General features: G+C 43.3%; 1 protein-coding gene across 1 annotated transcript in view; it reads left to right on the plus strand.

Annotated features, from left to right (window-relative positions):
* Nucleotides 1-15,125, plus strand: part of vps35 (VPS35 retromer complex component) — a 61,122-nt gene that overhangs the window by 5,593 nt on the left and 40,404 nt on the right. Inside the window, exon 2 of the mRNA XM_048546450.2 lies at nucleotides 2,211-2,309. Within this exon, the coding sequence (XP_048402407.1) occupies nucleotides 2,211-2,309 (99 nt within the window). The remainder of the gene's footprint in view (nucleotides 1-2,210; nucleotides 2,310-15,125) is intronic.

Here is a 15,125-nt window from a genome sequence, read left to right on the forward strand (position 1 = left end):
GAAGGAATAGAGGCAAAGAGATAACAAGGTGTGGAGCTGGATGAACACAGCAGGACAAGCAGCCTAGGCCCAAAACATCAGCTTTCCTGCTGCTAAGATGCTGCTTGGCCTGCTGTGTTCTTCCAGCTCCACACCTTGTTATCTTAGATTCTCCAGCATCTGCAGTTCCTATTATCTCGGAATAGACGCAAAGACTACTTTCTAAATGGGGAAGGCTTCAGAAATTTTAAGTTCAAAAAGACTTGACAGTCCTAGTTCAGGATTGTCTTGAAGTTAGCCTGCAGGTTTATTTGGTAGTTTGGAAGGCAAATGCAATGTTAGCATTGATTTCAAAAGAGCTAGAGTATAAGAGCAGACATGTACTGCTGGGGCTGTACAAGGCGCTCGTCAGATCACATTTGGACTATTGAGTAATTTTGACCTTGTATCTAAGGATGGATGTGCTGGTCTTGTCAGAGGTCCAGAAGAGGTTTACGAAATGATCCTGGTGATGAAGAGCTTGTATGATTATGTCTAAGGTTTTGGAGTAGATGTGTGGTTGAGGACTCTGGGTCTGTACTGTATGGCATTTAGAAGGATGTTGGGGGGAATCTTGTGGAAACTTGCAGAATACTGACACGTGGTTGAGTAGAAGTGGAGAAGGTATTTCCACGAATACGAGAGATTAGGACCTAAGGGCACAGCTTCAGAGTGAAGAGGTGGCCCTTTGGAGGAATGTCATCAGCCAGAACTCATTACAGTGGGCATTGGAGGCCAGGCTATGGAGTGTATTTTAGACAAATATTCTTGGTAAGGGAATTGAAGGTTATGGAGAGAATACAGGAGAATGGAGTTCTGAAACATATCAGCCAAGATTGAATTGCGGAGCAGACTCAATGGGCCAAATGGCTTAAATCTATACCTCTGTGCGTGTCTTAGAAAGAAAAAAGCAGCAACTATCTAGAGATCTTAAAGAACTGGTGGTGCTGGAAATCTGAATTAAAAACAGAAGTTTCTGGTGGAACTCAACAGGTCTGACATCTGTGGGGAGAAAACGATGTTTCAAGTCAGGTGACTGTTCATCAGAGCCCTGAAGAAGTTTCATAGAAACCTAGACCAATGGATACAATTAATTACTCAGCCAGTTGCTAATAAGCTAACTGGGCTTTTCTTAACATATCGAACGAAGAGGATAGAGATTAGTTGTATATAGCCCATGCACTTCTCTTCAGGTGTAAAATTGTTCTTTCGGTTCATAGAATTGTAAAAGCTCACATTTTTGAGGAACACCAACCTGCATTTCATGTTGGTCAATGAAAAGTGTACTCTGATAGGAAGGACATTGGGTTAAGTTAGTAGGTCATTGGAGAAGTGAAGAAAAGGTTGGTCAAGACCTGGTACTGAGTTAAGTGATTGTTTATGATTATATTGAATGGTGAAGCAAACCTAAAGTGCCAAATGGCCTGCTTGTCATTTTCTGTTTCTACACCATATCCCCTCTACAAACTTTAGCCTGGCACACAAAGTCAAGACTTACTCCATGATTAAGGGTCTGATCAACCACCTTATAATCAGACCCCCTACTTGATGTTTGTTTGGTATATGCAAACTTATAAAAATATACTGCTGTTGTAATTGGTGGAGAATTCAGATATTTCTGGTTTTGACAGATTTGATTGTGTTCATCCTAGTCTCCTGTAAGTCAGTGAAACAACAGGTATGCTATGGGGTATCTCTGGACTAAGACCAAAAGTATTAAACCATAACTAATTTATGAAATTTTAAATCTGGATTATTTGGGGTACTAATTGACACTTGGACAAAGCTGCTTCCTATGGTTGTTTTGCAATATGTATGTTTTGTTATTGGTTTGCCATCTTCAAAACTAAGATGCTAATTGGAGAAACTAGTTTGTGTGAAATGGTCATGAGCTACAGAAAACCTTATGGATTTTCTATAAATGTATTTTGTAAAATTTCAGACTCTTCTAAAAAGTCAACATTTCGACTAAATTGTAGAAACAACTGTTTGGAGATCCTTAGCACACAATTTTTAAGTTGAACAAGTGCTTACTATTTTCTCTATTTAGAGGGGATTTTAGAAGATGTGTTTCCTGACTGTAACTACTAGTATTACAAACTTTATTTTCCACACAATACATGCAGTTACTTATGTTTGAGCAAGTACATTTAGTTTTGACTAGTGGTGTTCTTTTCTGTTCTTTTCTGCAGCCTACAACTCAACAGTCACCTCAGGATGAGCAGGAAAAGCTTCTTGATGAAGCAGTTCAGACTGTTAAGGTCCAGTCTTTCCAGATGAAGCGATGCTTGGTAAGAAAGATGCTTTGTTTATCATTGCATAACTTAGTGTTGCAAAATGGAGAGAATAAAATACATGGCCGTGTCCAATAGTTTAAACCTTATCCAGAGACATCAGAAAGGTGTCCTAGCTGCTGAGTTAGCTGATGTCTGTTGATTTGATAATGTTATAATTGGTGTTAACATCCTGGATTTCTAGCCTTGGCAGAATTGGAGGAATTCCTGGCTCAGTCTATAGCCTCAGGAGAAAGAGACTGTGGAAGTGCAGTTACCATTGTATGTTTGGACTGTGGTGGCTGGAAGGCAGGTTTGTGCTGTAATTGTCTATGTCGACCAGAGAAGAAGTTTGGAGGCAGCCACAGGACTGCTGAATGCAGAAGAGATGTTTAAAAGGCCTGCCTTGGTACAGTAGAGCTGCGTCCTAGTTTTGTCAAAAAGTTGACGCTCCTTAATCTGCACTCTTTTTATGCTCCGTTAGTCTCACAGTCTATTTCACACTCTGGACTCTCCCCTAAAGACTCATGATGCCCTAATGCTATGACACTTGCATGCCCATTCACCGATAAAATGCTATACTGAAATAATGAAACCCATGGTGACAGTAAGTTGTTCATTTAAAGTAGAATTTAAACCAGTCATTTGTTCATTACTTAATACTTTTGGCTAGTAAGTGGAGATATCATCTCATTTAAAATTTAATAGAAACTAAAAGCACCTGAAACTTCATATTGCAAAAATAAACATTGTCGAGTTGGCAAAAGCAATCAAAGCTAAAATGGTCAAGTAATCAGTCTTTTCCATAGATCTCAGGTGTTTCAGTTCTCTCTCGCATGTCTGGGCTCTCAGCCACACCGCGTTATGTAATGTTGGGTGGAAGGCGCATAGCTTGGCATGAGGAGTTCTGTCATGCAGGCTATGGTTTATAAACATAAAAATTAGGGGCAGCAGGAAACCTCCTTCCTTCTGAGATAATGGGAACTGCAGATGCTGGAGAATTCCAAGATAATAAAATGTGAGGCTGGATGAACACAGCAGGCCAAGCAGCATCTCAGGAGCACAAAAGCTGACGTTTCGGGCCTAGACCCTTCATCAGAGAGGGTGATGGGGAGAGGTAACTGGAATAAATAGGGAGAGAGGGGGAGGCGGACTGAAGATGGAGAGAAAAGAAGATAGGTGGAGAGAGTATAGGTGGGGAGGGGATAGGTCAGTCCAGGGAAGACGGACAGGTCAAGGAGGTGGGATGAGGTTAGTAGGTAGATGGGGGTGTGGCTTGGGGTGGGACGAAGGGATGGGTGAGAGGAAGAACCGGTTAGGGAGGCAGAGACAGGTTGGACTGGTTTTGCGTTGCAGTGGGTGGGGGGGAAGAGCTGGGCTGGTTGTGTGGTGCAGTGGGGGGAGGGGACGAACTGGGCTGGTTTAGGGATGCAGTAGGGGAAGGGGAGATTTTGAAACTGGTGAAGTCCACATTGATACCATATGGCTGCAAGGTACCCAGGCGGAATATGAGTTGCTGTTCCTGCAACCTTCGGGTGGCATCATTGTGGCAGTGCAGGAGGCCCATGATGGACATGTCATCTAGAGAATGGGAGGGGGAGTGGAAATGGTTTGCGACTGGGAGGTGCAGTTGTTGGTTGCGAACTGAGTGGAGGTGTTTTGCAAAGTGGTCCCCAAGCCTCCGCTTGGTTTCCCCAATGTAGAGGAAGCCGCACCGGGTACAGTGGATGCAGTATACCACATTGGCAGTTGTGCAGGTGAACCTCTGCTTAATGTGGAATGTCATCTTGGGGCCTGGGATAGGGGTGAGGGAGGAGGTGTGGGGGCAAGTGTAGCATTTCCTGCGGTTGTAGGGGAAGGTGCTGGGTGTGGTGGGGTTGGAGGGCAGTGTGGAGCGAACAAGGGAGTCACGGAGAGAGTGGTCTCTCCGGAAAGCAGACAGGGGAGGGGATGGAAAAATGTCTTGGGTGGTGGGGTCGGATTGTAAACGGCGGAAGTGTCGGAGGATGATCTCCCCTTCCCCTACTGCATCCCTAAACCAGCCCAGTTCGTCCCCTTCCCCTACTGCATCCCTAAACCAGCCCAGTTCGTCCCCTCCCCCCACTGCACCACACAACCAGCCCAGCTCTTCTCTTCTCTCTCTTCCCCCCCCCCCCCCCCCCCCCCCAACCCACTGCATCCCAAAACCAGTCCAACCTGTCTCTGCCTCCCTAACCGGTTCTTCCTCTCACCCATCCCTTCCTCCCACCCCAAGCCGCACCCCCATCTACCTGCTAACCTCATCCCACCTCCTTGACCTGTCCGTCTTCCCTGGACTGACCTATCCCCTCCCTACCTCCCCACCTATACTCTCTCCACCTATCTTCTTTACTCTCCATCTTCGGTCCGCCTCCCCCTCTCTCCCTATTTATTCCAGTTCCCTCTCCCCATGCCCCTCTCTGATGAAGGGTCTAGGCCCGAAACGTCAGCTTTTGTGCTCCTGAGATGCTGCTTGGCCTGCTGTGTTCATCCAGCCTCACATTTTATTATCTTGGAAACCTCCTTCCTTCTGCTGTTCAATAAGATTTGTGGCTGATCTATTTGTGTTCTAAGTTCCACATTCCCATTTGTCCCCAGTGACCTTCAATTCACTTGTGTAACAATAATACTTTGGCCTTGACCATAAAGATATTCATTAACCCCACCTCCCTGCCATCTGAGGCAGAGTCCAAGGTTGGCCAACCTTCTTGGCGAAAAAGAATTCCCTCACCTTGCCCTAAAAAGGTGACAGTTCATTTTAGGTTTCCCCTAGTTCTGGACTGACCCATGAGATTGAAAACAATTTTCACATCCACTTTGTCAAGGTTGTTCAGGATCTTAAATTTGAACCAAATCACTTCTTTACCTCTGAAGCATGGCCAACCTGTTCAAGTTTTCCTCAATGTGACCTGCTTATTTCCAGGTATCAGTCCAGTAAGCATCTTCTGAACTGTCTCCAACGCATTTCTGTCCATCCGTTAAATAAGGAAACTAATGCCATACACAGAATTCAAGATGTGGTCTCACAAATGCCCTGTATAACTGAAGTATAACACCTTTTTGTTTTGTTTGTAAAAACTGAAAAGAACTGCAGATGCTGTAAATCAGGAACAAGAACAGAAGTTGCTGAAAAAGTTCAGCAGATCTGGCAGCATCTGTGAAGAGAAATGAAAGTTAGTGTTTTAGGTCTGGTGACCCTTTCTCAACTGATGGTAGCTGCGAAAGTGGTGGTTTATATGCAGAAAAGGGCGAGGGGGTTGGAGTAGGGAGTAAACAGTAGAATTAAGGAAGAGCCCAGAGAGAGAGAGAGAAGCAAAAGCAATGTTGCTAGAAAAGAGACAAAGAAGTTGATAATGATCTGGCTAAGAGGGTGAATAGCTGTTAATTGGGACGGTTAGCCAGCCATTATGCATTACCTGTTGTTAGTGACTGTAATAACAAAAAGGCCTGGTGTGTGAGGTAGGGTGCTAAGACATGGGTGAGTTTCAGTCCTAAAACTATTGAACTCCATATTGAGTCCAGAGGGCTGCAGGGTTCCCAAGCAGAAAGTGAGGCATTGTTCCTCCGGTTTGCATTGAGCTTTGATGGAATACTGCAGCAAGCCTGAGACAGATGTTGTCCAGGGAAGAGGATGGCATGTTAAATGGCAGGTAATGGGAAACTCAGTCTTTTTTTGTGAGCCGAATGTAGATGTTCTGCGAAGCGGTCACCCTGTCTATGCTTTGTTTTGTCCCAGTGCAGAAGAGACCATATTGTGAGCATTGAATGCAGTAAATTAAGTTCTGGGAAGTACAGAGGAAATGCTGTATTACCTGGATGGTGTATGTGGGCCCTTGGGTACTGGGGAGGGATGAGCTAAATTGGTGGGTCCCTGCAGAAGGCAGACAGGAGGGGAGGGGAATGTTGCCTGGAAGTGGCAGAAATGGGGCTTGATGATCTTCTGGATGTGGATGATGGTAGGCAAGGACAAGGGAACTCTATCGCTGTTGCAGGAGGGAAAGGGGGTGGAAGTGCAGGAGATGAGTTGGACCCGGTTTAGGGCTCTGTCACCAGTGGTGCTGGGGAATCCTCAGTTGAGGAGGAAGATGGACATATTGGTGGCATCTACCATCATCCACATCCAGAAGATCATCAGACACCATTTCTGTCACCTCCAGTGAGATGGTACCACCAGACACATTCCACTCCCCTCCCGTCTCTGCCTTCCACAGGGACTATTCCCTCTGGGACACCCTGGTCCACTCTTCCTTCGCCCCAGCTCTTTGCCACAGCTCACGGCACCTTCCGCTGCAAACGGCAAAGGTGCAACACCTGCCCACTTACCACCTCCCTCCCCAGTATCCAAAGGCCCAAACATGCCTTCCAGGTGAATCAACACTTCACAGCACTTCCCAGAATCTAGTCTACTGCATTCACTGCTCACAATGTGGTTTCCTCTACATGGGGGAAGCGAAGTGTGGACTGGGTGACTGCTTCGCAGAGTATCTACATTCTGCTTGCAAGTAAACTCCTTGAGCTTCCAATTGCCTGCCACTTTAATACACCACCCTCTTCCCTGGCCAACATATGCCACTGGCTTGCTGCAGTGTTTCAGCGAAGCGCAACACAAACTGGATGAGCAGCACCTCCTTTTCTGTCTGGGTTCCCCGCAGTCCTCTGGACTCAATGTGGCGTTCAATAATTTTAGGGCCTAAACTCTCTCATGTCCTAGCCCCCTACCCAACACACCAGGCCTTGTTATCACATAGCCTGCCGTTACGCACTACCTATTGTCACTAACAGTCTCCATTAACAGCTATTCACCCTCCTAGATAGATAAAGCAGTTGATATTCTATCTAAGATAAGGTGTAGAGCCGGATGAACATAGCAGGCCAAGCAGCATCAGAGGAGCTGGAAGGCTGACGTTTTGGGCCTAGACCCTCCTTCAGCTCTTTATCTCTGGGCTCTATCCTTTATTCTATTGTTTATTCACTACCCCACCCCCTCCCTACTTTCTGCACATCAACTGACATTTTCCCAGCTACCATCAATTCTGAGAAGGTCACTGGACCCAAAAAGCTAACTCTCTTTCTTCACAGATGCTGTTGACCCATAATTTTCTGTTCAATTCCTCTTGTGTTAAAAATAGCAGCCTATTATCTGTCTCAATTTATGTGCTGTCCTTCAGATTGATGTTTTGTGATTCATGTGCAAAAGTTTCTAACTCACTTCACACATTGGCATTCTACAGCTATTCTCTACAGTTAATGTCTGCTAAAATAGTTGGGAAAGTAAGTTACACTGAAGAAATCCAAGTTTTACAAGTGGATATGAATAGGTTGGTTGAACAGGCCAAAATTTAGTGTATCGAGCTTAACAGGTAATAGTGTGAGGTTATCCATGATAGTTGAATGAAGAGAGGCTACTTCATATCTAAATGTAGAGAAACTTCAGTGGGCTTTGTTACAGCGGGATCTGGAGGTCTTCATGCATGAGTTGTAGAAAACCAGTATGTAGGTACAGCAGGTAATAGAAGTGATGAAAAGAATTGAGTAGGAATAAAGTGTGAAAGAAGGAATATGTTGCTGCAATTGTTAAGGCATTAGCAAGACTGTATCTGGAGTTTCTGTATATCCCTTACCTGAGGGATGTAATTGTATTGAAGGCAGTCAGAGGTTCACCAGATTCTTTCCAGAGATGAAAGGTCTGTCTTGGAGAAAGATTGAACAGTTTAGGTGTACACAGTCCTAAACTTGAATGAGAGATGATCTAATTGAGCTATATAAGATCTTGTAGGGCATAGACAAAGTAGATACACAGACGGTTCTCTTTTTGTTGGGCATTCGAGACCAAGAGGTCGTAGTTTTACTATAAGAGGTAGCAGATTTAGAACTGATGAGGAATTACTTCTCTTAAAGGATCAGGAATCTGTGGAATTCACTACTTCATAGCGCAGTGGACATGAGTAAATTTGAGGAGAGTGACATTTTTAATTCATAGTGCATTGAAAGGTTATGGACAGCTTGTAGGAAAATGGCTTTGAGGTCAAGATAAGATTAGCCATGATTGTATTGAATGGCTAATCGGGAATGAATGACTGAATTGCCTGCTTCTGCCATGCCTTTTTTGAAAAGTTGACTTGCCTGTATGAAAATTATGAAGATCAAGGGCATGCCTATCTGCACAATGGAGCCAGTTAGGTCGAGAGTGAAGTATGCAGGCTCACGCCAGCCAGCCTATGTAATAATAGGCAACCCCAGGGAAGATGGAATCACCACTTGCCTGTCATTTTAAGTGTTCCTAAGTCCTCTTGGTCATCGTCTTTGTTTGAGGTAGTGGAAAACTGACCGTAGTTCTAGGTTTGATCTCTAGTGACTACTATGTAGATGTTTTGAACATGGTTGTCAAGCCACTCAAATTTTTCAAAATAAATGTCAAATTTGGTGATTGAATAGTTGACAAATCTCACTGCTTGTGCATGAGTTTGTGAAGCTCTGTTCATGTATGTTTAAAATTTTCTATTGACCCTGCTTTACTGTTTTCAAATGTTTTGTCTGCCTGTGGTGTTATGACAAAAATGGGAAAAGCTTAATTGTCTGGAATGAATTATTTTCAAAAGTAGAAAGGGACCATGTAATAAAATCATTTTCATCTACTATGTTGAGGATCATTGGGCACAGTTTCCTAAAATAACTATTTTTACGTACTTTCATGGTCGTCAGAAACTCTGGTACATTTTAAAGTATTCTTCATCAACTTGCTCAGGGATGTTATGACACCTCTCTTAGAGCTAGTGGAACATGAACCTGGGCCTCCTGGCTCAGAAGTAGAGTTGCACAACTAGGCTACAAGAGTGCTATCTGGCATGTTACCAAATGAACCACTAATGTCTAGTTAATGACAAGGCGGAGGTGATGGCCTAGTGGCATTATCGCTGGACTGTTGCCACAGAAATCCAGATAAGGTTCTGGGGACCTGGTTCGAATCCTGCCACGGCAGGTTGTAGAATTTGAACTCAATAAATGATCTGGAATTAAGAATCTAATGTTGACCATAAATCCATTGATTGTTGGAAAAACCCATCTGGTTCACTAATGTCCTTTCGGGAAGAAAACTGCCATCTTTACCTGGTCTGGCCTACATAGGACCCCAGACCCACAGCAATGTGATTGACTCTGAACTGCCCTCTGGGAATTTTGGGACAGGCAGGAAGTGCTGCCTAGCCAGTGATGCCCTCATCCTCTGAATGAAAGGTGGGGGGAAAAGAAAACTGATCTGCATTAGTCGCTTGCTCTTACAAATTAATCTCGATCAAGTGATAGGACAGAGATTCCTGATCCTTTCCATACTAACTTCGGGCACATTCAGTCTATGCAGGACTGAGGGTTTTGTACTTAAATGCAGGCAGTATATGAAACAAGGTAAGTGAGCTTTCAATGCAAATTGAAATTAGCATGTGCAATATTGTGGGTATCTTAGAAACATAGTTGCAAAGGCATCAGGGCTTCAAAGTAAATATCCAAGGATATACATCCGAGCAAAAGGACAGACAGATGTGTAAAGGGGGTGAGTGTGCATTGGTAGTAAGAAATTAAATTAAATGGATAGTACGTGGTAGACAGTTAGTGGGCATAGGATCTGTTTGGGTATAGTTGAGCAACTGCAAAGTAACAAAAGACCGTAGTGAGTGCAGACCTCCTGGCAGTACTTAGGATGTGGGGAATGAAGTCAGGATATAGGAAAAGCATGTAAGAAAAGCACCACTGCAATAATCATGGGAGACTTTAAAAGCTGACAGAGGCAGGAGTGGACATTTCACCACTAGAAAATGAGGGTGGAGAAACAATGAAGCAAAGAAATGGCAGACGAACTGAATAGGTACTTTGTATCACTGTTCATGGTGAAAGACATCATCAAACTTTGAGAGTCACGAGATAGGTGAGTGTAGAGGTCATCACTAAGAGGAATATACTGGCAATCTGAAAGGTCTGAATGTCGATAAATTATCGAGACTAGATGTGCTACAAGCCAGAGCTCTGAAAGTGAATACGGAGGAGATTGTAGAGGCTCTGATCTTTCAGGAATCACTAGAGTCAGGGCGTGCGCTAGAGGACTGGAAAATGACTAATGAATGCCACTATTCAAGATGTGGCGGGAGGCAGAAGACGTGAAGCTATAGGCTGGCTAGCCAGACCTTGCTCATTGTTAACAGCTTGGAGTCCATTATAAAGGACGAAATTGCAGAGCACTTGAATGGACATGGTAAAATAGTGCTGAGTCAGCATGGCTTTGCGAAGGGAAGTCGTGCCTGAAATATCTTAGAATTTTTTGAAGTGGTAATAAGCAAATTAAGCAAAGGAGAGACAGTGGGTATAATGTATTTGACTTCCAGAAAGGCTTTAACACTATGTTGCACAGGAGGCTGCTGAATAAGATAAGAGCCTATGTTAGGGGTAAGATACTGGGCATGGATAGAGAATTGGCTGATGGGCAGAAAACAGTAGGCAAAAATGTGTCACAAGTGGCAGGGCAGGTAGTTGAGGAAGTGGGGAGGATGCAGGCGGATATGGACAGGCTAGGTGAGTGGGCAAAGAAATGGCAGATGGAATACGACATGGGGGAAAATGTTCATGCACTTTGGGAAGAATAAAGGCATTAACTTTTTCTAAATGGTAAAAGGCTTTGGAAATTTGCATTATGAAGGGTCTTGGGAACCCTTGTTCAGGACTGTCTCAATGTTAATATGCTGTTCAGTTGGCAGTTGAGAAGACAGATACAATGGCGGCATTTATTTCAAGAGGTCTAGAATGCAAGAACAGATGTACTAATCCGGCTGTATAATGTTCTGGTCAGACCAAGTTTGAAATATTGTGACCGGTTTTGGGGACTGTATCAAAGGAAGAATGTGTAGGTGTTGGAGGGGATCCAGAGGAAGTTTACAGGGATGATGGGCTTGTTATACGAGGAATGTCTCAGGATTCTGAATCTGTATTCAACGGAATTTAGAAGGATGAGGGTGGATCTGATGAAACTTGCAGAATAGTGAGAGGCCTGGACAGAGCGTGTGCAGGTGATGCTTCCACTACTGGTGACTAGCACCCAAGGGCACAGCCTCAGAATGAAGGGAGGACGTTTTAGAACTGAGATGAGGTTGTTGAGTCTGGAATTTATTGCAGCAGAAGGCTTTGGAGGCCAAGTCATGGACCTACTTTTTTTTAAACAAAGGTGCAGGTTCTTAATTAGTAAAGCGATCAAGGATTGGGGGTAGAAAGTCTGGAGAATGGCAAGGGGAGGCTGAGAAATGCATCAGCCATCGTTGGATGATGGAACACACTCAGCCTAATTCTGCTGCTCGATCAGAAATCGGATGACACCAGGTTATAGTCCAATTGGCTTATTTCAAATCACAAGCTTTTGGAATGGAGTCCCTTCAGGTGATGTGTGAGAGGAGTGCGTGCACGGAATTTATAGGCAGCGAGATCAAAAGATCGTACAAATGGTGCGAATGGCGTATTGAATAATAAATCTCTGCAGGTGCCAGACTGAGTGTAAAATTAGAACAGCTGAATAGCAAGCGAAGGGATTAAATGAGGTAGAAAGATGATTACAAAAATATAAAGTCGTGCTTGAGACAAACCAAATGACTAAAACAGTATAAAAGTCGCATGCCGAAAGGTCTAACCAAAGTAATAAGTAATTCTAAAGTGTGCAAATCAATTAAGGTAGAGTGCTTATAACAATTTTTCAAGGTGATGTTAAAGTACGACAGGAAGATTTTTACAGATACACAAGTGTGATGGGGTCACATGTAGTACTGCATGTTCCCAAGATGCCGCTTGAGGCTGGTCTTCATGGGTACAGAACTTGGCTCAGTTTCTGCTCGGCAATTCAGTATTGTGGTGTATCTCAAAGGCTGCCTTGGAGGACACTTGCCTGAATATTGGAGGCTGAATGCCCTTGACCACTGAAGTGTTTCCCAATTTGGGAGGGAACATTACTGTCTGGCAATTGTTGTGTGGTGTTCATTCTTCTGTTGTCATTGCGTCTGAATGGTCTTGCTGATATACCATTGCTTGGAGGCGTCCTTGCCTGCAGTGCATGAGGTGCTGCATTGGCCAAGTCACATGACTATTAGCTGCGTATGCAGTGGGTGGTGGTCCCACGTGTGATGTTAGTATCCATGTTGATGATCTAGCATGTCTTTCAGAGGTTATGTGGTGTTGCAGTCATTGTCCTGAAGGCTGAGTAGTTTGTTGTGACCAATGGTCTGTTTAAGTTTGATGGTTATTTGAGGGTGTGAATTGGTGGCGTACGGATGATCTTGGTGAGATGCTCGTCGTCATTGTGCCATGTTCTTCACAGCCTTGAAGATGTCAATCTCTCCACTCCAGGGAAGTACTGCACAACACAGGGTACTCTATCGGTCATATCCTATGTTTGTCATCATATCCTATGTTTGTCATCTGAGGAGGTCATTATGGTTTGTCACTGTGGCACGTCAGACCTGGCAATTTTTGAGTGAATTTCTCCCTTTCTGTTTTGTCTGTTGGTTCATCTCTTAAATCTGTCAAGTCTTTTTCTCTGCAGAGAGACTACAAAGGATTCCCTAAACTATCCACATAATTGAAGTCCTTCATCTTTGGAACTGTTCTGATAAATCTTTCCTTAACACTCTAATAACAGCATTCTATCTTTGTTGAAGTGTGGTACCATGACTGGATTTGAGACCAAGCTATTGTTTACTGAAACTGAAGCAGCTTTTATAGAAGGCCTACTGGCTCATAAAAGAAAATATTTATAGATCCTTCGGTGATAATTTGGCAAAATATATCCTGGTGTTAGATAATGTTATACCGGAAGCTCCAGATCAATATCCATTTGTACAAGCGAGAAATGTTCCAAGAAACGTAATTGAACTGGGTGCTGCAGTATCCTACAGTTAATACAATTGTTGACATGAATAGGAGCCAAATTTGTCATTACTTTAAACATTTCTTTTTAATATCTTTTATTCAGCCCAATGTGTTAATTCTGGGAAGGAGCTTTGAAATTTGTTTTTCCCAAGGGTGATCTCCATAGAACAAAAAACAAGTATAGACCACTTGTGTCCTGAGACTGCTCCACCATTCAATGTGATCACTCAATAATTTGTATTCTTGAATATTCCTGATTAATCTGTCATTCTTGAGGTAATCAAAGAATCTATTTACCTCTGCCTTTAAAAATAATTAAAAGTACTGCACCCACTTTTGGGGAAGGGTATTCCAAAAGCATCCAACTCTGCATGAAAAAACAAATCCTCGTCTGTCTTAAATGGCCTCTTTATTTTTCTAACTGTGACCCCTTGTTCTAGATTATCCGACAAGAAGAAACACCTTTTCCACATAACACACGGTCAAGTCCCTTCAGGTCTTGTACATTTCAATTAAGTCACCTTTGCCCAATGTAAATTCCAGAGGATACAAGCAAAGCCTAGCCTAGCCTGTCTAGTTTTCCCTCAAAGGCAATCTGCTCAATACAGTTCAGTCTAGTGAACCACCTTTTGAACTGCTTCCAAAGTATTAACATCATTCCATCTGTACGGCGACTGGTCTGGGCATCCGCGTGCCTGAATTGCAGGTACAGCAAGTAAACTTTCTGGATGTTATCAGGAAAACTAATGTTACTGCAGTCTTACTGATGCCCTGTATAACTGAAGCATAACCTCCCTACTCTTACATTTTATTGAGAGAGGTTTTGAATGTAACATTAGTTTTCCTGATAACATCCAGAAAGTTTACTTGCTGTACCTGCAATTCAGGCACACGGATGCCCAGACATGAGCATTGTAAGCCCTCGTCATTTGGGTGGCGTAGTGGTTAGCACTGCTGCCTCACCACACAATAGACCCAGGTTCAGTTCCAGCCTTAAGTGACTGTTAAATTCTCTGTCTGCGTGGGTTTGCTCTGGGTTCCTCCCACAGTCAAAAGATGTGCAGGTTAGGTGGATTGACCATGCTGATGTGCAGACTAGGTGGATTGGGGCAGTGTGGACTTGTGTGGGCCAGAATATTTCGCATTGACTAAATCTTTACTCTTAATATGTCTTAGGCAAGCTATTAGTAACCTGTGATACTATACTTGCTAGCTCTCTTTTGAAGGCATTTGATATGCCATGGTGACAAATGTTTATTGGTATTGTGATTTTATATAATTGCATAAGCAGTATCATGCATGAATGAAGTTTGAAAAAGAAACTCTGCTTGTAGTTCTTTGTCCAGGATCCCAAATCAGGTTCAAGAACTTGATAAAATCTGGACTGAGACCACCAAAAGGCTGTGAATGTGAAGTCTGTTGAAGTTGATCTAATGGAGTTGTGGAACAGACTGAAGAACTAGGGCCTGTTCCACAACTCCGTTACATCAGTTTTGATGAAGCCTTTCTACGGCCCGAGTTCCAGACTTTCTTTACATTGAAAAATAAGCTACTTTTAGCTGAGAAAAAAATTTCTCTTTGTATCTGCCCATCAAATCTCTCTCTCAATTATTTTAAACAGGTTAATTAGATGAAGAAGGATCACTGGATCTGAAATCTTAACCCTGCTTTCTCTCCACAGGTGTTGCCAGACCCCTTGAGTTTTTCCGGCAATTTCTGGTTATCTGTCTAAAATAAGAATATTTGGCCTGCTAGACGTCTATATGCCCTCCCTGATGATTTCTTCCTTTTAAGATCACATATCACTTTGGTTAACTAAGTTGTATTCCTGACACCTGATGCCCAAAATGAAATGATCAGTGCTCCTGATCAGGTCTAACTTGTGTTTTCTCTCTCTTCTGAATTCCATTTCCCGTGAGATAA

The sequence above is a fragment of the Stegostoma tigrinum genome, chromosome 16, assembly GCF_030684315.1.
Source record: "Stegostoma tigrinum isolate sSteTig4 chromosome 16, sSteTig4.hap1, whole genome shotgun sequence".
Lineage (NCBI taxonomy): Eukaryota > Metazoa > Chordata > Chondrichthyes > Orectolobiformes > Stegostomatidae > Stegostoma > Stegostoma tigrinum.